Genomic DNA, 25491 nt, shown 5'->3' on the forward strand with positions numbered 1-25491 from the left:
TTCCCTGGGGTTTCCATGCTACAGAGGAGCTTTAGAATGGAGGGAATGCATCTGCTCAGGCGCCAGTAACAACTTCCCAGTAAAATCTCAGCACAGATTGCATCATCTGAAAGATGATGTCACTTCTAAGAAGATTCAGATATTCAGAAAATTAATTCCAAAGGCTGGAGAGCCTGTGTGGAAGGACTCGGAGAGAGCTTCCAAAGGCTGGGAGGATATGACTCCCAACTGATTTTCATTTTTATTTGCTAATTCCCTTAGTTTCTTCTGACCTATTTGTAGCCTTTCTTAAATTCAATTAACATGGCTAGTGGCCTGGGGGATGTAATGTTAGGCCAAATCCATAACTGGATCCTGGGAGGGGAGGAGCTGGGCAGGATGATTGTTCCCAGGCAGCACAGCAGGGTCCCATTCCACAAGCAGTTCCAAATAGCCTAACAGATTTTTTATCGATATGATTTGCAATTCTGTCGTGTTAAATAGCAAGGCAGACCCAGGAGAGTAACTCATTAAAACCTCTGACCACCCTTGAGTAAAATCAGACTCCACAAACACTGGGGATGTGGCTGAGAGTGGGGGAATGGGCGGGGTTTGGGCCTAAATTTGCATTACCTCATTTCTGAAGGCAGCTTTATCAGGCATTGCTCTTTAATGTCCTTACAGGAGCCATTATTAACTTGCATTATTAGAACCACTGCACAAAGTGACCCAAAATTTGAAGCACCTTTTCCTCTCAGAGAAAATCCTGCACTGAAATCAATGGCAAAACCCCTCTTGTTGACATGTTAGTAGAAGCTTGTTCAAGATTTTACTGCAGCCTTTCCCATCGAGCTGTTTTCACTTGTGCAGCACAACATCCTTGTTGAGGGAAAGCAGGCAACAGAAGGAAACAGATGGTCTCCATTCCTGTACATGGCATTTCCCCTCTCCTGCCCGTGGGCATCCAGGGATCCACCCCCTGCCCTATGCCATGGCACCTGTCAGGACAAAGAAACCTCTAACTGTTCAGGAGAGTTGGTCTTTAGCAGGAAGTTCTATTGCCCTAATGCAAATTCAGCTTCCCACCTGGGCACTGGGAATACAGTTTCAAAAAGAATATCATCAAAAATGGGTTCTAATGAATTATAAGGAGCCAGACAAATATTTGAATAGCTGTGCAGCCACGGAGGTTGCCATAAAGAGGAAAAAGCCTTTTAGTTTTTTTTACAGTCACCTTCTGGCAGTGCATAATGTGTCTTCTGTCAACAGCAGGGTATGATCAGGGAATACATGGCTTGGGGCCTTGGGATTAGGGCACAGAGTCATTTGTCTCTAGGTCAGTAGTTCAGATCCAGCTTGTAGCAAGGGAAACTCATTTCCTGTCTCAGAGATGTGTTTTCTCTGATTTATTCTTACCAGACAGGTGCCTATTTGACAGAATCAGCTGGAATTGGTCCTGGGCAGCCTCAGACTCCCTGTGGCAGCAGCAAGGGGGTTAAATTCCCTCCCATCTGAAGTGAAGTCCCCCCTGATGAGGGTGTGAGGAGTGTTAATAAGAGGGTTCTGCCTGTGCCCAGGCTCTGGTTCTCAGGGTCACGGGGTCCATCAGTCTGGGCCTTCATTGTGGGATGGAATTGCGGAGGTTTTCTAAAGAGACAGGCTGGTCTCCTAATGATCTCTAATCACTGTGATAGCTGGTTGCTGCTCCAGCTTTTCAATTTCCTCTTCCCTCCTCCCACCTTCTCCCTATGTGTCCTTTCCCTGGACACAGTGTAGGTTTCCCTTTCTCTTGGGGAGCTCACGTCCCCCTGTTCCTCTGCCAGCACCAGCTGCCTGCAGCTCAATGCCCATGCTGTGCCAGCTGCCTCTCATTTGCCTTCAGGCCATTGTTTTTTTTTGGGGGGGTGGTTCTGGCAGGCTTTATTATTGCTGTTGTGTTGCAATAACAGAGGGTCCTCAAAGGAGAAGTGCTGAAGTCTGGCAGGAGGATTCCTCTTGCCAGTGTCATTTTCTGAGATTTAATACCACGGAGCTGTACTGGTGGGGTTTGCTCCAGCTGCAGTGCTGAGGACCCTGGGCCCAGCCTGTGGTGTGAGCATCACAGGGGGGACTGACTGGGGACGTGTGACCCACAGCAGGGTCACAGATGTGTCACACTGGAAGGGACCACAGGGGATCATCTGGTCCCATCTCAGAGCACACGGCACAGGATTGACTCCAGATGGTTCTGGAATATCTTCAGTGATGGAGACTCCACACCCTCTCTGGCCTCTGTTCAGTGCTCGGTCACTGCACAGGGAAGAAATTCTTCCTTGTGTTCAGGTGGAACTTCTGGGCATCAGTTCCTGCCCGTTCCTCCTGTCCCATTGCTGGGCCCCCGAGCGGAACCTGGTCCATCCTCAGACACTGCTGGGGTTCCCTCTCGCTGCTCTGGAGGCTGAACAGCCCCAGCTCCCTCAGCCTTTCCTGGCCACAGAGATGCTGATGTTAGGGACAGCTGGGGCAGCCTCTGAAGCCATCCAGAGGGAGGTTCCTGTTACCATTTTGGTTGCTGATACAGTGCCAAGTCTGGGTTTGTCTCTCAGCAGTGTGGGAGTTGTGTTCTGCCAGCCTCACCCCACACTTTATAGCCAGTTTGTCTAAGGCACATTAGCCTTGGCAAGTGGTGGCAAATTAATTTCTCCTCTTGTTGAAGCTTCTTCCAGTAAGACACTATTGATTGCATTCATATCAAGTGGAAAACTGTAATGAGACAGCTGAAGAGAACAGCATTTCCTCGCCTCACTTGTTGTGTTTAGCAAGACAGGGCTGGAAAGGAACGTGCCAAATGTGTAAGTTGTGTGAATGAGGCAGAAGTTTGGCCCAAATAGGACCATGTTAAACAATCAACTTGGCTGATGCAGGAGGAAGAAAAGGGGATTTTGGAGTGTAAGAAGGAACATGGCAGCATGGAGTTGCTTTCTGCCAAGAGAGACTGAAGTCAGTTCCTTCATCTCCCCACAAAGCATCCTTGTGGCTCTGAGCCAGGGGGAAGTGCCACATGGGGACCCAACAGCTGCTCCTGCTGGGGCTGGAGGGAGAGGTACAAAAATATCCCACCCACTGGTGTCATTAAGGAGCTAGAGAAGGATCTGTACCTGGCCAGCAGTTTAGATGTGGGGCACTCTTGAGGCACCACTGGACACCACAGGGTGGGGACTGACTGATCCATGTTAGCCTAGTGAGAGGATGGGGCTGGAGGGAGAGAACATCCGATGGTCAGGACACTTCCCTGTCTGCAGGAGGCTGTGCTGTGAAGCTCCAGCAGAGCAGAGCCTGACCCCTGTCCAGCCCAGGCTCTCTGGGACTGAGCACAGCGCTCAGGCTCCAGCACCACCAGAGTGCCGCCAGCTGAGGAGCTGCTGCCATGAACGAGGCAGCCACAGGCAGGCTCCTGCCTTTCCAAGTGCTGTGGGCTGAGGGAGGGTAGTGTCAGCCCTGCAGAAAGGTCAGGGGCTGCACGAGGGCTCTGCTGGCTGGGGAGGGAAGGAATGCTCCTTCCCAGGGCAGCAAAACCTGAGGCCAGGCTTTGGCTCTGAGTGATTCTTGCTTCTGCTCCAGAGAAAAAGTTGCCAGCCACAGTGCCAGACTCTGCAACACACTGTGTGTGTTGGGAAACATTTGGTTTTCACCCTCTTTTCTTCTTATCAGAAATATGCTAATGGAATGTAAAACAGACTTGCTGCCCCCACTAATTTGAGGTGAAAGGAAGAAAAAGTCTTTCTCAGGAAGGACAAGCTTCACTCCTGAGCCAGGCACAGAGAGGTGTGTGAAGGTTTAATGGGCAGGAGCCTTATTGATGAAGTTATTTTCTGAGCACCGCTGTGAAAAGAGCTGTTTCCAAGACAGTTTCAGGACATGCAATTATCCAGTTTGCCAGCTTAATGCATTCAACTTAACCTCATTTTTGTGAAGCAGAAATCAATGTGGTAACTTTTTCAGAGTTGAGATGACATTTTATTCTTGCTTTTCTCATAAAGATGCATATTTTTAAGCTTCCTTTTCTACTTTAATTCCTCCCTCTCCCAGTTTTGATTAAGCAGGAGTACCCCAAGAACTAGGGGAAAGAGCGAGGCAGTTTCCACATTCCCAGAGTCAGATTAGCATGGAAAATGTTTCTTGAAATATCTTTGCAATACATGGCAAAATTCTCCTTCTTGGAAAAGGTGTTGGAATTGCATCTAGAACTTCAGTACAAGAATCTTTTTATTCATTTCATTCAAGCACCACTTCACCAGGGCAGGATTCTAAAGGTGCTGATCTTCTCCCCTGTTTTTGATTCCAAGGAATGCATGGCCCCTCTTCTCTGCTGTTCCACTGTCTGTCACCTTCTCTACTCCAACATGGTCAGGGGTATTCTGGTAGCAGTTCCTACCTTGTGTCTTCTCCCCTTCCTAAGCCGCAAGCCCTGCAGAACAGCAGCTGCCAGAGCTGTGAGCTGCATAATGTGTGCCCACAAGTTCCCAACAAGACCGTGCCATAAAATTGAAGAGAGTTGGGGTAATTGTCCTGCTTCTCCTGAACATGCCTCCTTTCCTACCCCAGCACTCCCTGACATGGGTGGCACCACCCACAGAGCATTTCAGTCTAGTGACACATGCAAGGGCACACTGCATGTCCAGAGGGAGAGAAGGACTATGGAGTCTGGTTAATTTAATTCCCTGAGAAAGTGGCAGAGATGTCCCTGTGTACCTTGGCAGAGCCCTGTTGCAGGCAAGTCCCTGCTGAACTCGTGACGGTACCTTTGCCATTTGCTCATCCACTGCCTTTGATGACAGCTGGAAAAAGAAAGTGAGAGATGTGATCTGAGAACAGAAACACCAGAATTCCTCTTCCAGCTTCCTCCTGGGCTCGGGTTGAACCACATGCCTGTAGTCCCACAGTGTTCCTTTCCATAAAATGAAGGCAATAATGTAGTGACCTCGCAGATCGCAAACAGCTGCAGTTCATTCACACTTCTGAGGTGCCATCAGGCCTCTGCTCTGACACAGACCCCAAGCAATCCCACTGAGGTATGACATAAACATGCACTTCTGTGCAAAGTGCCCTTTGGCAGGTCCTGTCCCAGGGCTGGGGGACACTGTTTTTACTCCTCTCTGGAAGCAGAGCCCTGACCCAATGTAGCAAATAGATATTTTGATCTTAGCTCACCCCACTGTCTCATTATTCTCTCATGTATCCGGCATCCTCTCCCTTGACCTGTTGGCTTGGGGTCATCAAGGTAGATGAGCATAGTGAGGATGGTGTATCGTGGTTATTCTGTAGCTTCCTGGGGCTTAGGAGAGAAGAGAAATTTGGGAAGTGTGTTTCTCAGGTTTGGATTGAGTCAGGATGGATCATTCGGAAAAGATAATGGTCTGTGCAGTGTCTAAATGGATTTGGAGAAGATGCAGACTGGTCTGAGGGGAGGTCTTGAGGTAAGGAGTGAGTCAAGTGTGGGCCAGGAGCTGAAGATTGGAGAAGTGCAGCTCTGGTGGAGGAGAGAGCAGCAACACCCCGTGGCAGTGAGCACAGGAGGGGAGTTGTGCTGCCACACTGCCCAGTGCTGGGTGTGCCTGGAGCTGTGCCCCCGAACAGGGAGCAGCTGCAGCCTGCCCTCCCCAGGGATCACCTGCAGCCTGCTCTCCCCAGGGATCACCTCAGCCCTGGCTCCACACTCCCTGGTGGAGGGTGAACTTTGGGAGAACCTCTCCCTGCGCTGGCACTGACAAGCAATCAAACAAGCAGCAGCAGTGCTTCCTTGTAAACGCTGGGAAGAAACTGTGAGGATAATGTCCCTTAAAGTAGCTGACAGGCCTGTTTTTTCTCAAGTCCCTGGAGAGGGTGGAGAGTAGTTAAGACACAGCAGCTGTGTTTGTTTTTTCTTCATTTATATTTTTTTTCCACCCAGCAAAGTGCCGGGTGCTAATTCCTCTTGATTTGCTCAGTGCAGCCCAGTTTGGAGAGGCCGTCCCTCGAATAGGGTTGATTAGACTCCTCTCCAGTGTGCATCACCCAAACACCACTAATTCCACTCCATCCCAACAGTGTGCCTGTTTTCTGATGCTGCAAAGAATTAAACTGAAATTGTGTGGTTAATTATGCAAACTTGGTGCAGCCAAAGTTCAGAGACTTCTGTCAGGGCCACTGCACAGCCAGAGGGGATGTTCTTCTGGTGGGTTTGAATAAATGTGTCGTAATGCACTGATGAACTTCAGGTATCACGTGAGCCCAGCATTTCTTCCCTCTCCCTGTATGTCCCTACTCCACTGTCCCTGCCCTGTGCCACTAATGAGTCCTGGGAAGTTTGTGCCATGGTCGCCTCCTGCTCTATTCCCACACAACTCTCTCATCCACAGGAGGGATAACAAGGGCTGTCATTTGCACACAGATGGAAAGAAGAGAAAAATACATGATTCAGGTTGGCTGTGCCTTTTCCAGAGGGCTCTCCCCCTCCCCACAGGGGTGAGCTTTGCCCCTCTGCACTCTGAGCTCCCTTCCAAGGTCTGTTCCCTGCCAGCATGCACAGACATCCCACCACCTGCCTCTTCAGCAGATAAATCACCTCAGGCTTGTGGGTATGAGGAAGGACAGATAAGAACTTTTCACTTTAGCTCTCTTCCCTCTAGACTTGAAAGACATGTTTGTTTTTGTCTTGAGCATAAGGCAGACTCAGTCCATCTCTGGAATGGGAAAGAAATACAGGAGAAGGCTGGCAGAGCATTAGGGAAGCAGAATGAAGAGTGAAAGGAGACAGGAGAAAGGAGAGGAAGAACTGCTGCGCCCCCCAGTCTGTCCTGGCATGGGATTGCCTGTTTGATCCTCTAGGGCTGTTGTCAGACAGGTGTTAAATGTGTCAAGCAGCAATACCTTGTCACTTTTTTGAGTTGTCCATCTGGCAGCATTGTCTTGCAGACTGGGAATGGGATTGATTACTTTGCCATGCTCAGCCAGGGTCTGACTCTGCTTTGGCCTACAGAAAGCAAGAGGGCCAGAGTGGAGAGCTGGAGTTTGCTGTTGCCAGGGGGAAGAGATTGGCTTGTCCAGCATGGAAAGCTGAGAGATCTCTCTTACCCAATATGAGGGAGAGGGTTGAACATGTAGCAGTGGGCAGATTGCAGCTCTGTCCTGCTTTGCTGCCTCAAACAATGCACCTTGTGATACACATGGGAAGAATGCAGCTGTGCTCCAGGGAACCTGAGGGATCCTTCCTGGAGCTTCGCTCATGTCCCGTGGCAGTAACATTGCTGGAGATGAGATACAAGCACAAGAGGCTGCTGCTTCTTGTACATGGATTTTTTGCCCCTCTCCTTGTCCTCTTCCAAGGTCATTTGAGCTGCTGGCAGGGAAGGAAGAGCACAGCCCACTTTAGGAAGATCGAAAAAACCCTTCAGTTTCCATCCTGGCTTGCTGTGAGTGCTGGGAATGCAGAGGATGAGGTTTGGAGCCAGGCTGAAACACGTTCCTCTGGCCTTTCCCCTCTCCCTCCTCCCCTTCCCTGAGACACAGCACGCCACAAGCTCCTCCAGGAGACGGTGCCTTTAAAAGGAACCTTATCACAGAGCACTTTCCCCTTATCTGCAGCCCTCAGACATGGCCGAGCTCTCAGAGTGCTGACTGGGGACCTGCAGCTGCTGGCAGCAGCTTCCATCTGCTGCTGGAAACCGGAAACTGGAAGCTCTCTGGACCTTCCTCCCAGCCCGGCTGCAGCTGTGCATCCACCACACCAGCCATGCACAGCCAAGGCAGAGGGATCCCTCCTCCTTGGAGAGCTTCACCAGCACTGCAGGAAGCTGCACAGGGATCTCTGCCCCCTTGGGTATCAGTATCATGGAAGGGGGACCGTGGGGGCCAGAGCAGATCATGCCCCCACTGAACACCCTCGGGCCTTGGTGAGGTTTGCACACCCCCATGGAGGCTCGTTCTATTGAGTCCTCCCTGCCCCGTGTTCCAGCAAACCGTGGGCTCTGAGAGCAGAGTGGCAAAACTCCTGGGGGTGACAGTGCTGGAGTGCTCTGCCATTTTCCTGCCTGAAAAACGTGGCCCCAGCCAGAGCCACTGCTGGCTGCAGGATGTGCTGGTCCTGTAGGATGTGCAGTTCATCCAGCCTGGTCCTGCACAGTGTGCAGCTCATCCAGCCTGGTTCTGTAGGACGTGCAGCTCATCCAGCCCGTCCTGCAGGATGTGCAGCTCATCCAGCCCATCCTGCATGATGTGCAGCTCATCCAGCCTGCCCTGTAGGGTGTGCAGCTCATCCAGCCTGCCCTGCACGATGTGCAGCTCATCCAGCCTGTCCTTCCCACCCCTGCAGGTTCTGCCAGGTGGATGGGAAGCAGCTGCAGAGCCCACCAGGTGACCCCGATCAGCTAATGGGGTGAGGGAAGGGAGAAGAGCCAGTGCTCCAATCAGTCACTGGAGGGAAGTGGTGCCTGATTAGCTAGCAATTTTTCTGGATACCACCCCAAAACTCCCTCTACTGTTTTGGAAGTGGGGAGAAACTATTCTGTGGAGTGATCTTTCAAACAGAAAAGCAGGGAGAGGATATTTCCACAGTGGTTGAAGTGGAAAGACCAGGCTAAAAGGGATAGAGAATATTTTGTTCCACACAAGGCACTTCCTCAGCACAAGTACTGGGCATCAGCACCCCACACAGTGGCTTCCTGCTCCCATCACTTGTTTGCAGATGGAGCAGAGCCTTCCCTGCCCGACAGCCAACAGCCAGCCCCTTGCCTCTGAGGCTGGCACTTGGGTGCTTTTCAGAGCCAAGAAGGTGGGAAAGTTGCATCGATGTGCCAGCTTAATTGACAGCTGGCACAGCAAAGGGGATGTGCTGATGGATGGGAGGCAGCTGCCAACTTCAGATGCCAGCACTGGCAGGAGAGAGGGCCAGGAACATGCCAGGCTGGCGGTGGGGGAACGAGCCTGGGACATAACCGGGAGAGGTGGGGCAGAGAGGGGTCTGTGTGAAATCCTGGGAAATGTGGCAGGCCAGGTGGTTGGCTGGGAGGCTGCTCTGCAAAGGCAGTGGAGTGCCCTGAGTCCTTGATCTGGAGCCTCCTGGGAGCAGGACAGCAAGCTGTGCACTGTTCTGCTGACTGCTGGCAGGACTCGCAGCCAGGTGGGAAGGGCTGAGCTCCTGCAGCTGGTAATTACAGGAGAGCAATGTCAGCCGCTTGCCAGGCTGGCCAGGGAGAGATCCTCCTGGATGCTGGAGCCCTGGCAGCCGGAGGTCAGCTGTGGCCATCACTGGGAGCAGAGACATCCTCTCATCCTGTCTGTGGGTGTTTGTGGGGCTGACAGCTCAGCACAGCCCAGATGGCCTTGCTGCAGGGTGACAGCACACACTGTCCAGACTCGTGGCTCTGTGGCTGCCCCAGCCTGTCACTGCTGGTCTTCCCTTGATGTCTTTTCAGATGGCAAAGGTTTGCCAGGGCACCTTGGGAGCACTGAATCACAGCCAGGATGTGCTGGGTTGGGCAAGTCCAGGTGCAATCACAGCTGCTCCTGTACTTCGTATCAGCCTTGATTCCTGATGCTCTAAGTGATGTGACTTCCTACCTTTCTGTTAGCAAAGTGATGGTGCTGTCACAGAATTACAGACTGGTTTGGGCTGGAAGGGACCTCAGAACTCATCTTGTTCCAACACCCTGCCATGGGCAGGGATACCTTCCACCAGACCAAGCCCTGTCCAAGCTGGTCTTGAACACATCCAGGGATGGGGCAAAGTCCCTGAAAGACCCTTACAAGTAGTATTTTCCCTTGATGTTTTCTAATATTCTAAATAGTTTTCTCTAATTGCATCCCAATACATTCTGCTCCATAGTCCCCATCTCATCCCTAATGATCGTCAGTGCTTTCTTCCTCACCTTCCTGGCCACATCCACCAGACCTGAAGAAGAGACAATCACCAAATTCTTTGTCATTAGTCTTGTCAAAAATGTTTGTATCCTCCATTTGCACCACAGATGGGATCTGTAATGAAATCCTGGTGTTCAGATCATTTCTTGTCTCTCTGGTGGGGACCAGTAATTCATTAGAGATTTGGACATGAGTCTCATCCTTCCAGAGACTGAGGTTCCTGGTGTTTTAGGGAGATCCAAACTAATAACTGGGATATCAGACATCTGTTCCTGATTCATTTCCACATTCAGTCTTCCCGCTGGGGGCTGTGAAATGTTTGATGCCTCAGACTATTTTGTTGACTGCTCTTGTGAGTGCCCACACCCATCTCTGCTCCCAGGCAAATTCCCTGAAGGAAGTCCCCGGTTCATAGGTGGTCACAGAGAGAAACTTCACTGAATTCCCAGGTCTCACTTAATTCTGGAATATTATGGTGCTGTGAACCCAAGTTTGGTGTAAGGAGACAATATCTTACATTTTGTGAGATTCCATGTGCATGGGACGTGGAGCTGGGAAACCAGGTCCCAGAGGTTCTGAATTCATGCTGAGCCCTAAAAGGGTGGAACGTTCTCCTGTCTGAGTTCTTCCCTCCAGGCTTGGAAATCTGAATAGGTCAAGTTTGGTTCCCTGCATTTGCTTCATCCCATGCTCAGTTTAACCTTGGCGTTTTGAAGCATCCACCACCCCTTCACAGGCTGCTGAGAAACCCTGAACTTTTGGCTTTCAAAACAGCCCAACTTTCTCACCCTGTGTTGCCCTGGCAGAACTCCTTGCTGCAGCTGAATTCCTATTCACTTTGTGGAGGGGAAAGCGCCAATAATGCAAAAAAAAAAAGGAGAAATTGTAGTGTTATTTGAAGCAGAGAGTCATTCAGCCCTAGTGCTAAAGCCTTCTAAAAGGAGAACTTTAAGGTTTCCTGGGAGGAGTCTGGTCCCCACTGCCCTGCTGGCTCCCCTTGCCTGATCCCATGTGCTGCAGATGCTCCTGTACCTCCATCCTCTGCCTGACGTGCTGTGTCCTGATTCACATTTCTTGCTCTGCCAAAGCTTTGCAGGGTCAGGGATCCAGCTTCATTTATAATCACCACTGACACTGAATTATGATTCTGCCTCAGGTTAGAAGTGCTCATGAAAAAGACACTCATTACAGTAAATGCAAACCACTGAAGCTCTGCACGGGTCCCTTCCATCCCTTCTTACAGCATGGCTTGCTCTCCAGGGCACAAATCCAGTCCTGTGGGGCACTTTTCCCACTCCATTAGTACATTTTTCAGGGTGGGGGGAGCAAAAGTAACATCAGCCTTCCTTGATTCCTGCTGTCACTTCAGTTGTGGGTCTGAGCCAGTCCCAGCTTGTGTGGGATCTGCGCAACCCCAGACACAGATAAGCCTTCATGGAATTACAGACTCAGAATGGTTTGAGTTGGAAGGGGCCTTAAAGATCATCCAGTTCCAACCTCCTGCTGTGGGCAGGGACCCCTTCCACTCCCAGGGTGGATGTTCTGAGTGTGTCCTGTGCTTTGCACAGCTCTGATTCACTGGAGAGATCCGGACTGAGGCTGAGACACTCAGCCTTCCTGAACTGACTCTTCATGCTCTGAACCAGAGCTACAGCCACTGCTAGGGATGGAACAGTGTGTGCCACAAGCTGGTTCCACATTCCCATTGCTTATTGGAGCCCATCCTTGCTTCCCTGTGCAGATCCAGTCCTGTGGGCACAGCCTGGAGCCTCTGGAGGCAGAGCCAGTGCAGACATGGCTGTTGCAAGGCTCTGTGAGGCACAGGGGTCAAGGAGATTCTGCCCCTCACTGAACCTCTCTGAATAGCCTTTCAGAGGCGTTGAGAGGGAGCTGTGCTGTCCTTTTTCTGTACTCTATTTCCCCTGGTCTTTTTTCAGTGGTGCTCCCATCGTTTTTGTTTTCTGCCCATTTCTGCTTACACTGATGGGGACACATTTCCCTGCTGCTGGGCTGGGGGTTTGTACAGCAACGAGGTGCTGTTAAATCAGCTTGAAGCTGAAGAATGATCCAGACTGTGGAGGGCAAGGCAGGAGAGGTCAAGTGAGCAGGTTTTGAAGTGAATTCTTGAAGGACTGTTTCTTTTAAAACTGCACAAGGAACCAAGCAGAGTAAATACGAGGGCTCAAAGCAGCTCTGTTTCTGTTTTGTAGTGTAGCTTCTCTATAGAAGCTTCTCCTTCAGAATTCCTTTCCTTCTGGTTCTCTGCTGGAGGAGATAAAAAAGGGAGCAAGGATTGGGGGAGCACAGGGTGGAGACAAGCACTAAAAATAATATAAATGGCCATTGTAGGTTAACCGAGTATAAAAATGCCCCCATTTTAGTTGCTTGGGCTACTTCTATACTAGAGAGTAAAGTGAATTCAGAAAAAACTGCTGAGAATGATTGAGAAGAACCTGCAATAAAGGAAAAGCTTGAAATTCTTTCCTTTAAGGGGAAGAGATTAAAAGAAAAAAACCTGTAAAGTAATAAGTCAGCTAGAAAAAGATGAGGGCTGTATATATTTTTCCTGCCGTATTCATCAAAGATATGGAGCAGTCACTGCAATTGAAAAGGCAGCAAATTCCAAATGCAGTCAAGGAAATGCTCTCTCAGCCAGCAGGTATTGCAGGCACTCAGCCCTCAGAGCTCCTTGCATGGGCAGCACCACTCCAGGGCAGTTGGGGTGTTTGTGTGAGCTCTGCCTCTATCCAGGACAAGAGCTTTGGAAGGTTAAACACCACTCCTGCTTCCAGGTTTAAATCCATCTCTCACACATCCAGGTGAAGTGTCCCAAGGAGGTGGGTTATCAGCCCTCTGCCAGTGCCTGGTTCTGAATTAGCTGATCTCCTGGTTTTGGGGGGAGCAGTTGGGCTCCACAGCTGATGTGGTTGGATCTTGTTAGTCGTGGTTTCAGCAGAAGGGGGTGAAATCATCCTTGTGTACCCTGGTGGGAGGGAGGTCAGGCCCACAGGCCAGGGGAGCAGTGAATCAGCACAGTGGTGGGTCCCATTCCCAGCAGGGTTAAAAGGGAAGGTTGAATAGGTGTAACAGCAAAGCCATTTCAGAAGGAAAACAGCAAAAATTGGGCCAGAGGAAGCAGCTTTATTTAAATAATTCTATCAGGCCTTTTTGGAGAGAAATCCCAGTAAAATACTTTCTGGTCACATGATGCAGCAAGAAGAAAAGGTTTGATGAGGACTTTGAGAACATTTGTAGGAGCATCTTGGTGTCTGGGTTGGCAGACAGGGACCTGGTATCAAATGCCTCTTACTTTTCAGGGGGAAAGAATAAAAACCTGCCTCTGGAAGGGTGTGGCCTTTTAAAAGCACTTTTAATGCCTTTTGCTTTTGGGGTGGTTGGTTGGTACAGGTTCCCTGCAAGGAAAAGGGGTGGCAAGGTTTGAAGATCCCTGTGAAGGATAGAAGGGCCCTGTGGAGGGAATAAGGAGGGGAACTCCCCTTGCCCTTCTCCCCTTGGGGACCTGCCTCAGATCCAGCCTCTGAGGCACAGCTGGACACACAGGGACAGCAGCACGTTCTGACAACACCCCTGGCTTTTGCTTGAATGTACAACATCCCTGCCAAACATTATTATTACTATTACTGTGATTACTGTAATATTGTTTTGTTATGCCCCTAAAAGAGCTGTAAAAACCTCCTCCTCCTCCTGGGCTGTGGCTCTGGGGATTTTTGCCTTGATACCTGTCATCAGGGAGCATTTCCTGTTGGATTTCTAATTAATATGGCAGCCTTTAGGGACTCTGTTCCTGCCCAGCATATATTAATGGAGGTTTAGGAATATTTTAGGTAGAGTTTAAGTACTGCTTTTAAACATCTTTGTTCTGACTTAGTTCATTTTTCAATGATCTATATAATCTATATACAACCACAGCAGGAATTAATCTGTCATACTTTCATAAATATAATCTGTGCTTCTTGTTAGTTAAGAAACAGTTTCCCCTGCCCTAGATTCTTAAAGCAAGTAACAAATGCACCAGGCACTTCCCCCTTGTCCCTCCTGGGATCGGTGCAGCCTTTGTGTGTGTGTGTCCAAAGGCTGTGGGAGGGTCCAGGATTCTCTGAGGTGTATTACTCAGGGAGTTACTTGCACTGTGCTGTCCCCTTGAGAGATCCCTTCTCTAGGAGCACGTTGCAATATGGAAAATAATATATTGTTATTATTACTCCAGGGGAGTAGGAGGGTGTTTGTCTCCCTGTTCCTCATGCAGGACCGGCTGTGACATGTGTGACACAGCGTGCAAATACATTTGCATCACTGAAATCTCTCACTGTTGAGGACCCCCAAAAGATGATTCAGACCCTGGCTGGATGTTTTCAGACTTGTGTCTGTCAAAGCAGTTTAGGAAAAACCCAGCACTAGGAGCAGCTGGAGTCTGTGCTGCTGGTGCCCCCAGAGCAGCCTGCCCACAGCTCGCGCTCCCCCGAACTCACCCAGGCACTGCTGGGACATGCACCAGGCATTCTGTCTGTGCTCTCTGGAATGTCCCAGCAAGGACATGAAGGAGTGCCCAGAGTGGAGCGTGGAGACTTTGCAGGCAGGTTCTGGGCTGTGTGGAAGCCGGGCCGTTGTGCTGAGCATCCTCCTCTCCTGGTCAGACTCAGGGACGCAGCACGTTGGCCAGGGCGGCTGCACTGGCTGTGCCACACTCGCTGCCTCCTGGAGCAGGAAACCATTCCCAGCTCCAGGCCTGCAAGGATGCTTCCTCCCAGGGATGTTACAGTGGCTACCAGCGTCACAGAAGTCAAGGGTGGAAGTTGTGCTTGGTTGCCGTGGTTGTAATTGAATTAAAGCACAGGATTGAGTTAGGTGGAAAGTGCTCAATCTCCCTGCAGAACATGAAGCATCCTGGCAGGCTGTGCCAGGCTGGAGCAGCAATAGGTTCTGCTTTTGGACAGAAATATAATCAAACTATAAAACTCTTCTGCTTCCAACTGCCCGAGTCCCTCTGGGATGTGGAGGAGCCTCACCTGCCTTTGCAGACCTTGCCTTGCCTGTGCAGAGGGAATTGTTTCAAAGACAAACAGACACCTGCTCGTTCCATTTTAGGCTGTACATTTGAGGCTCAACTTCCTCCCATGTGCTCCTACAGAAACCCAGACAGGGTTACTAGTGGGATAATATGTGTGTGCTTTGCTCTCTTGATTGCAATGCAAACTGCATTAAAGAAATAATGCTGATTGATCAAGAGCAAACTGTGTGAGTTCTGTAGTTCTTCAGCAAGTCTGCAGTTACAGGGCAGGACCTAATGAGTTGATAGTATATCTCAGGTGTTAATCATATGGATCCCCAAGGATCAATCTTGGGTTTTAAGAAGTCTGTTCGGAATTTTAAACTAAAAAATTTGAGTGGGACTGAAAGGAATAAGAAGACAAAGGTCACTGCTGATTTCTTCTGCAACAGCTTTCTCTAGATTGGGAATAAGGGCTATTTTACAGGCAATCTGAATTTTGAGAAGACTATTTTCTTTCTCATTTGAAGAGTCTGTTCTCTTGATCTGATTTTCTTTCTCCCGTATTCTGGTCGTGTGTTTATGGATACAAATCCAGCTGGCAGTCCCCAGTGCCCTGGGTCAGGCTCTTGCATGGAGGTGGATGGAACAGGGAGGCACGTGTGGCAGACCAAGAATTCATTTAGTCTGCTCTCAGATGCTTCAGAGGGAGCAACTCCCAAACAAGAGCTCTAAAATAATATTTCAGTTACTGAGTTTTAACTTCTACTTCTCGATCAGAGATCTTGCACTAAGCTGTCACTTAAAGGAAGGCAAACAGCTTCCAAACAGTGCATGGGACAGCCCAGCTTTAGGACCTGTGGTGCTGCTGGCAGGAAAGAGGGTTGGGATCCCCTTAATCAGCACACTTCCCATACAACTCTTTAGTTTCCTCACTTGGAAATAGATCCATGCTTCCAGGGAAAGGCTGACACTGGCCTAGGGAATGGCATACCTGGATCAATATTGCCATAAGTATTTTGTCTCATTACTGGTCCAAGCCAACTGTTTCAATTGACTTTGTGCATGAGCTCAGTGCATTCAGGGGGTGTTTTCCCACTTAGCTCAGTGAATTTTTGATCAGACAACAAATGAGTCCCTCTGACATAGGCTGCAGCCTGGACTCACCTGTATCATCTGAGCCATCCATGGATTACCTCACTGTGCTGCTCAGCTCCCTTTTCCAGCTCCGTTTTCCACCTCCACTGTGTGCCAGCCAGCACAGAACCGTGTGGACCACCCTCCCAGACCACTCAGTGCTCCTTCTGGGTGCCATCTCCAGGCCTCCAGGCCTCAGTTCCACAGTAGTTGTGTTTCCTGTCCCCTTCCCAGGTATTCATGCTCCCCTTCCCCCCAGCCTCCCAGGTACTCCTTTCCCTGGGCACATCTATGTATAGCTACTGAGCAACACAGACCTTTTGTCTGATGACTCTGGTCATTCTTAAACTTCCAAAAAAGCCTGTGACCTATTTCCAGAAGTGATTCATTGCCAGCCTCTCAGGAGAACTACAATTCCCAAAGATGCAGATAACAGCCATGAGAGACTAAAAACAGCCTAGGCAGGTGAGGTATCTAATTCCCCCTGAGAACAAGACACCCAGCCTATTTACAGCTCTGGGGGCTTGTTTTCCTTATCTTTTTCTGAAGACATTTAACTGTAGTGAGAGATCCTGCTGAAAACCTGAGCTGTAGGCGTGTTGGGAACATAAGCCCCATGGAAAAGCAAAGGGGAGCTTCCTCCAAAGTCACAGAGGTGCTGGAAAAAGCCCTGGCCCCAGTCCTGGTGTTGCTGTTCCCTGGGAGGTGAAAATGCCACTGTTCCTCCGCACTGGAGGCACCAGCCAGCCCTGTGCCTGCTGTCTCACACCCATGGGAGGCACAGCTCGGCTCAGCAGGGGCAGAATCCAACCCCAAATGTCTTCTCCTAGAGGTTTAAAGAGAACTGTGCAGGAAAGATGTTCGTTTGAGTTGTGCTAGAAAATATTTTTAAAAGTCTGTGTCACGTTGCCGTGGTGACAAAAGTTCTTAAAATGATGAAGATTAAAGTCTAGGCTGGGAATGGTGGCATGGGGAGAGGAAGGGGGGCTGCTGTCATGACAACCTCAACTCCGGGAGTGCAAGAGGCAAAACACACGGTGGTGGCAGGATCTTTGGCGTTTATATATATCCATAAACATCTGCCATTTATACCAGCCTTCTCAGTGCTAATTGGTCCTGCTATTTCACCTTTCTCTGCTGTAAATATTTTCCAGTAGACAAAAGTCTCTGAGGGGGAAGGCAGGAAAATGCTTTTTTTTTTCCTTTCCTTTTTCCATGGACACTTTGCTGTTCTTTGTCCACAGCCCCTCAGACCCTACCTGGAGAAGAACTTCCATCAGGCAGAATCAAGCTGCCTGGGAAGAGTTAAGTTGTGTCAGGAGGAGGGAAAGGCTTGCATCATGTTCTCACAGAGCCCCACAGCACTGGGCAGGATCCTGCTGCCTCCTGCATGCACAGACACACCGAGGCCTCTCTGGGGTGTGAAGGGCACTCCCTGGGCTCCAGCTGGTACCACAGGCAGTGGTTAGAGCAGGACATCAGAGCTGGCATCCCTAGCTTGGGCTCAAAACTTTGCTCTCAGCTTCCAGTGCAACCTCTGGCAAGTGGCTTTTCCCTGTGAAGTGCCTCGTTTGGTCCATCTATAACAGTGGAGCTCACACTGGAGATTGGGAAGCACAACCAGATTAATGTCAGCCGAGCCCCCTGAGACCTTCCTATGAAAACTGCCACAGCAGCACAAAGGATTATTATATTTTAAGTGTAAAATCTGCTTGGATATCTCTCTTTAACACCTGGCACTCGGTGCTCTTCCCTCAAACTCGCTGTTCCAGGCAGCCCTGAGCCAAGCACATCCACAATCTCTTCCCCCGTGAGCGTTAAACCCAATGAATCACAGCCCTGACTCTCCTCTCGCAGTGACTCAAGGCAGCATCAGCAACTCCGCTGACATTGATTATGTCATTTGGTGCAAAGCAAGCATAAAAAGAGAATCAACCCCAAACTCTTGCCTTCATCTAAAACTTGATCTTCTGGCTATAGTTTTCTTTGCTGGCACAGCAGAAAGCAGGCAAAACCAAATCCCACAGCACTCCGAGCTGTGGAGCACAGCCTGAGTCTGCACAGTGCCTGCAGCTGTAGCTGTGCTCCGCAGATGATCTCCCGTCTCCAGCCCATCTGCTGTGCTGCCTGGTGCTCTCAGTGTTGTCCCAACACAATCTGGATCCCAAACTCCCTCCTCCTGTACTGCTGAGCCCTTCTGCCGAACTCGCTGTGATGAGCACAGCCCAAGGCTGTCTGACCCAGAGCAGATCCTTCACAAGGGCCTCCTGCTTCCCAGGGCACTGTGAAGTTGTGAATAAACCCAACTGCACTCTTTTACACAGTTCTCTTCCTTAGCCAAGCCTGTTTTCAGCAGGCTGAGCAACAGTTGCCTTGGAAATCCAGGGTTTGCATCTATGTATAGTGTAGTGGCAAGAACAGCATCTTGTCCATTTTTCCCAAAGAAGGTGTCCATTCTGCACCAAAACCCTGTGAGTTACTTGAGACAGCAAACCTTTTGGAGTAAAATTAGTTTATATTTTGGCACAGCTTAAACGTGGTATCACTGGAAGAATAAATGGGAGGTTGGGGAGGGTGAGGAAGGAGGAAGTGTGGGTTGGATGATGCCTTCCCCACAGCAGCACCAGGAGAGGGAAAGGAGCAGCTGAAGCCTTTTGTGCTGCCTTGCTGAAACATTGTGTTTCCCAGTGGGGTGGGTTTACTCAACGGGCAGAATTCCCGGGGGAGCTGCCCTTTCCCTCTCAGCTCCAATTTCCTGTGTGTGCTCACAGAGTCGCTCAGGGGGTTGGCTTTGTGCTCCCTGTGGATGCTCGTGGCTTCCATGCTTCGGTGCTCTAATGTGCATCATCCTCTGTGTGCCTGGAGAGGATTTTTCCTCCTGGGGAAGCCCATCCTGCCAATTCCATGTTGTTTGTCTCTCCCCTTGCTTCAGCCTCCCAGGATGGATCTGCACATCAAGGCTCTCAAGCCCTTTCCCCTCTTATGTGGGTTGTGTCAGTCAAGACTCATGCTGAGTGTGGAGAAGGTGACATTTGCCACAAGATTTGGCACTGATTTTGTGGTAGTGATCCCAAAATTAGCAAAACCACCAGTTTTTCAATGGGCTGCCTTTAGTTTGAATGCTGGCCACAATGAGCAAGAGCTTGTGGTCCAGGATGGTTCCAGAACTGAGCAGGATGAGGCCCAGCCAGTGCTTGTAGGTGATGCACAGAGACACAGCAGCTGCTGCTGCTGGGACTCAGCACAACCACCCTCAGTAATCTGGGTAACAGTATTTTAGGCTCAGAAAAGCTCTTTTCAGTAACCACCTATCCCCACTATATCGGGAGATTAACACTGAGGTTTGAAAAGGCAGCTAATGCCTCTGTGAGGAAAATGTATCTCTAGCTCTGTTATCTACAAAAGCCAAGGAAAGAAAGGAAAAGACATGTCAACTTTCTTCCCTGTAGTGCCCAAATACTCTTCTTAAACTTAAGTAAACATGAATTTCCTCACAGCAGAACAACCTTAACTCTGACCCTGGAGCACTCAGAGCAACATATAATACTGTTTTGATTCTCTTTGGAGATTTATATTTCCTTTTCAGATCTTTGGGTTTCTTAAGACATAAATGAAGAGTAAATTCTTTGCTTTCTATTAAGCTGGAGCCATGTCACAGCTCCATGATTATCCACAGGGGATTTATCACAGTTGCATATTAACCATCATGTGGGTACAGACACCAGCACAGGCTCAGGACCAGCAGGTCTCTTAGTCTCGATGTGGTGCTACAGAAGTCCTGCAATGTTGCTTGTAGGGCAGCGAGCAGTTTCACTGCTTCCCTGTGGTGCAGAATCTGTTCAGAAAGCCTGTGGATGGAAGGGAGTCTGTGCAGAGCCAGCACTCAGCTGCCAGCTCTCCCTGGCAGGGTGTGCAGCTCCGGCTCAGCCGTGCTGGCTCCAGTCGGGATCATCAGGATGTCTCTGCATGGCTGTTCCCAAACCCCCAGGAACACCCTTTTGTTCCAAGCATAGAACCTCCCCTACATGAAAAGCCAGCAGGGATGTGCAGTCCCATCCCAGCCTGGATGTGCACTCCCATCCCAGCCTGGCTGTGCAGTCCCATCCCAGCCTGGATGTGCACTCCCATCCCAGCCTGGCTGTGCAGTCCCATCCCACACTGGATGAGCAGTCCCATCCCAGCCTGGCTGTGCAGCCCCATCCCAGCCTGGCTGTGCAGCCCCATCCCAGCTTGGCAGCAGAGCCTGCCGAGCTGGGAAGCTCAGTGCAGTGACAGGGGCTGTGCTGGAGGGGCTGGGCTGTCAGAGTGTGCCCAGAGGGAGCTGCCTCCCTGCACAGCACTGCCCCACAGTCCTCTCCATGGAGCAGTCCAGCCTCCACAGCCCCTGAGAGACAGTGACATGGCCCTCATGGATCACAGGAATTCTGTTGGGCTGTTGCTTTGATAGCCCCACCAAGCCATGTGCCAACACAAACCAACACACTAATTAAACACTCAGCTTTGATTTCAGCCACAGCCCTGCTTTCACTGCCAGAGCCAGGCCCCATTTGTCCAAGGTGTCCTTGATTTCTTCCAGCTGCAGAGCTGAGGTTTGAGGTGCTGTAGCACAGACCCATCGGAGACAACTGCACTGAGTCATTTGGGGCTGACAAGATTTCAGATTCATTCTGATAGGATCCTGATAGCTTGTTCCCTATAAGTGGGTTTTCCAAGATGAGGGTCTTACATAACTAAATATGACTTTTTCAGGGAAGTTTTGGTCCTCCCACTTTGCCGAGCTGTCCTTTCAGAAAGCATTGTAAGGTGTCCTTTGGCTGGAAGGACAGAGCTGACTTTGTGGCAGGGATTCTGAAGCCACAGCTTGTTTTGGACTGCCAAGAAACAGGGATATTAGCTCTACCAAAGAATGTCCCTGCAAAGAGGTGCTTTTAAGTGTCAATCCATGCTTTACCCTTCTCCTCCTTCCTCCCTTTTTCCCAATCACAGGGAGCAGAAAGGCAGAAAGCACAAGCAGTTCTGGGGTGAAGGAGGTGTGATGCTCTGGGACCCAGCCTGGGTTGTGTTACAACAGGACAAAAAGCCCTGAGTGTTAATGACAAAAACCAGAGAAGCTCCAGTTACCGCTCATGTTCCCCTGCTCATGGACCAGCTGTTCTAGAATGTTCCTTCCCCGCCCCTCCCTGTCGAGCTATAGAATTGCTGTAGGGCACTGCAACACTCCAGCACATTACTGGAGTCAGTATTCCCTGCAACACAAGCACCTACTTGCAGAGGATTTCTCAGGGGAAGGTGTCTGTTCACACTCCTGCAGTTATTCCAGGCGAGTGTTGCCTGGTTTTCTCCTGCATGTGAATGCCAATGTATTCCAGGCTGGGCCATGAGCTGGTACCTCCTGAGACCAGCATTTGGGATAGGAGATGTTTTGCATGTTCAGACATGTTCTGAACGTGTTTTACATGTTCAGACTTTACAGCTGGTAATCCAAGTTTGCTCATGGGAATTCTGGAGTCCTGGTGCATCTCCTTCTCATGATAATCTGTGCCACAAACCAGGTGTGCCACCCTCAGGGGTGTGTTCCATCCAGTGACTCCAGAAACATAGTCCAGATCTCAAGGTCCAGCCTAGGTGAGCTGAACCCAGCCTTGCTCTCTCTGTAGGCACTAAAGAATAAAGGCTCTCTGCCCTGGCCCAACTAGGAGACAACCCAACCATCATATAAGAAGCTCTATCCATTCACCTGTCCCCTAAACCATCCATTCCCTCAGGCTCTTTCTGTGCTTTTAATCTATTAAAGGACAGAAAGGCACTTCCTCGGTCTGACAGGACTTCTCCCTGTCCCTGGCTGGAGTTTCCTGGGTTACAGGAGGGCTGGAGCTCTTTGAAAACACACAGAGGTGTGAGAGGAAAAGTCATTAGCACAGTAAAACCCCGGTGACACAAAAGATCCATTCAGAGATCCTTCTGCAAACTGCTGCTCCAGCTTCATTAAAAGCACAGCCCCTGCTTTCCCTCCCACAGACTGGATTCGCTTTGGGTTATCTAAATGAGAATGATCAGTTCTGCAAGGGGAAGAAAAAAGAGGAAACCAGGAGGAATTATTCTTTATGAATTATGTGCTCAGCTTTCATACTGACCTATTGAGTCAGCACTGAGAGCTGGATTTCCTAGAGCAGCCTTTCATGCTGGATTTTGGATACATTCTTCTTTTCAGCCCAGAAATACCATAGAATGGTCTTTCTCACACTGACTGACATTGTGGGCTCCAGCTGCATCTTGGATGCAGCAGAAATGATGGAGTGTAGCAGCATTTATCCAAATCTTTCATCCTTCTAGTTTCCAGCATCCTTCTGTGGCTTCTTCCAGGCCTGGACTGAGCACGTCAGCATCGCTCAGCGTGTGACCTCGTGGCACCCTGATTAGGTGGGGAAGTGTTAATATCTGGTGTGGAAACAGGCATCCAAATTGAACAGCCAGCTCTGACAGCGCAGTGATGAGCCAATTCCAACTGGCAAACCACGATTCCTTTCCTAGATAACACTGATGACAAAAGTTTTCTGCCGTTTTAGCTCTTGAACTGACTCGCTGTGGGATGAGAGAAGGCTGACCCGTGGCACAGGCGAATGTGGCAAGTACCCAGTGCCACGGGTAGTGGGAGCAGAAGCCAGGGGTGGTGTGGACTCAGTGATACAGTCCCACAGCACATCTGTGTCCTGTCCCTTGTGTCAGACACCTCCTGACCTCATCTCCTTCGGAGTCACCTGCCCCTCCAGAGGTGACTCCCTGGGATGTCACCTGAATCCACGTGCGCCCAGGCTCGGAGGAGCCCGGGCACTGCTGTCACATACACCTGGGTCAGGGTCTGTGTTCCTTCTGGCCTTTTCCATGAGAAGGTTGTGTTTGCAGGTTTATTTTACGTTGGAAGAATGAACAGTTAATCCTGCCACATCCCTAAGGAAACAATGAGCTTGGACAGGTGTCACTGTGTGATCTGCATGGCTCACTTGGAGGTCACTGCACAACACACGGGGTGTCACACTGTGGAGAGGTGTGGTGACAGAACCTGTGACTGGGCAGGGCTGGAGCAGCCTGGGGGGCGTGAGGGCACAGCTGCAGAGGGGACAGGGCAGGTGACACGTGGGCCACAGTGGAGGGGCTATGGCAGGGCTGCTTGGGAGCCCAGAGAGAGCACAAGGGGCTGCAGGAGAGGCCACACAAGCTCTGTGGAAAGCTTCCAGCGGGATTAGGACAGAGCTGATTGAAATACACTCTGGGAGGGAGCACCATCCTCAGATCAGAGTGGAAATGCAGGAATAGAGCTGGGACATGCAGCCTCACCCAAGTCACAGTAGTCTTCTTTGCTCCTCAATTCCTCTACTTTTTGTTCCCTTCCATTAAATCCAACTAGGACATGGTGTCACCAGCTGCAGGCTGGGCTGCAGAGCAGAAATGCTGTGTGTGCCTTCAGACCAGGCAGTGCTCCTGAGCAGGCCCAGCCCTGGCAGCTGACAGTAGTGAGTCTGTCTGCTTCGTTCACACGCAGCTGGCCAATGTTTCCCCCTCACCCTCTCCTCTGCCAGAGACTGCAGGTCTGTGTGTGAGGAGCAGGAATTAACATTCCTCCAGATGAGGTTCCAGGGCAGGACACGTCAAGGCAGGACACATTGGCAGGGCTGGGCCGTGGCTGTCAGGCCTCCATCCATCCCAGTGCTGTGACAAACTGCTGTGGAGACATGGCAGCATGTGAAGAGGATGCCAGACATGTTCAGCATCTGTGTTTTCAGGATGATGCACTGGAAGGCAGCACACTGTGTGGTCCTTACAAATCCAAATCATTGCCTAGTGCCAGGCTGAATCATAACATCATTCAGTATCCTGAGTTGGAAAGGATGAATTAGGATCATCCAGTCCAACTCCTGGCCCTGCACAGACAACCCAACAATCCCACCCTGTCCCTGAGAGTGTTGTCCAAACACTCCTTGAGCTCTGGCAGCCTTGGTGCTGTGCCCACTGCCCTGGGGAGCCTGTTCACTGCCCAACCATCCTCTGGGGGGAAGAGCTTTTTCCTGATACCAGGAAGGTGACCTCTCTCCATGAACTCTGTTAATGGCAGAAGAGCCTGAGCCACACAGAGCCAGCAATGCCTCTCCAGAACCCACCAGTTAAGGCAGAGAAAACCAAACCTGGGTGGATACATAGCTCGGGGTAGCAGCCACCACATGCCCAGTGTGTCTGTCATCACAGAGCTGGGCATTAAAGAGCAGAGCACCCCAAAGTCTCCACACCACACCACTGCAGGGGAAACAGTGTCCATCATATGCCTTGGCCACATGAGCAGTTGGATGATAAGGACCCTCGAGACCTGGCTGCAGAGCTCTGCTGCCTGAGGACAGGTTTCTGGGCTTGCTTGCTAAGAACTGCTGTACAGCTTTGCCGTGGTTCTCTGTTCCTTGCCCACCTTTGCAGGGGTACAGCAGAATACAAGAAATACAAGAAAACAGATGAATCAGATCCTCTTCTAGAAGTCTCTGCTGAGTTTGAGGCCATTCTTTCTTGCATTTGATACGTGCAGAGACTGCAGCTGACATCCAGTACAAAGACAGCTGCCACCATGGGTCACTGTGTAACATATATTCAGCAAGAACAGAAATCAAAGAAGGGCATTGCAGTTAAAAGATGTAATGATAGAGTTTATTTCCGAGGAGTGGCTGATGTTCCAGAAATATTTGCAACCAGCTTATTTTATAAAATGAGTTATGGAGCTTTTAATGTTAAATTAGAAGGCAAAAACACAGGGCAAGAGGGGTGAATGATTATGATTTTGTATTTTGGCTTTTAATCTGTTTTTCAGCTGGTTCTGCTTGCATACGGTGCCTGACCTGAGCTGATGCAGCCTTTTCTGTCACTTTAGCAAGTTCTTGACCCTGATACTGCGTCTAATTATGTTGGGTTGGTTGTTTTGGGGGGAGCTACCATCTAATCTGCTCCCTGTCGGCCCCTGCAGATCTTCCACATGACCTACGATCTGGCCAGTGCCGTGGTGAGGATCGTGAACCTCATTGGGATGATGCTGCTGCTGTGCCACTGGGACGGCTGCCTCCAGTTCCTGGTGCCGATGCTGCAGGACTTCCCCGACGACTGCTGGGTGTCCCTGAACCGCATGGTGGTGAGTGCCAGCCCTGCCGGGCCCTGGGTCACACCCCCCAGCGCCCACATGCCATCCCCCAGCTTCCCAGTGCTGCCCAGTACGCAGCGCTGTGGGCACGAGGCTGTGGGCACGGGGCTGTGGGCACGGGGCTGTGGGCACGGGGCTGTGGGCAGCGCTGCTGTGGGCACGGAGCTGTGGGCACGGGGCTGTGGGCACGGGGCTGTGGGCAGCGCTGCTGCGGGCACGGGGCTGTGGGCACGGGGCTGTGGGCAGCGCTGCTGCGGGTCCCGCCGCGAAGGCAGGAGCCAGGCTCCCCCTCCTGGCGCCGAACAGCAAGGAGCAAGGA

At 50.5% G+C, this 25491-nt stretch overlaps 1 protein-coding gene across 1 annotated transcript in view; it reads left to right on the top strand.

Annotated features, from left to right (window-relative positions):
- Positions 1-25491, top strand: part of HCN4 (hyperpolarization activated cyclic nucleotide gated potassium channel 4) — a 95675-nt gene that overhangs the window by 34770 nt on the left and 35414 nt on the right. The window contains exon 3 of the mRNA XM_071568447.1: positions 25002-25163. Coding sequence (XP_071424548.1) covers positions 25002-25163 — 162 coding nt within the window. The remainder of the gene's footprint in view (positions 1-25001; positions 25164-25491) is intronic.

The sequence above is a fragment of the Pithys albifrons genome, chromosome 13 (assembly GCF_047495875.1).
Source record: "Pithys albifrons albifrons isolate INPA30051 chromosome 13, PitAlb_v1, whole genome shotgun sequence".
Lineage (NCBI taxonomy): Eukaryota > Metazoa > Chordata > Aves > Passeriformes > Thamnophilidae > Pithys > Pithys albifrons.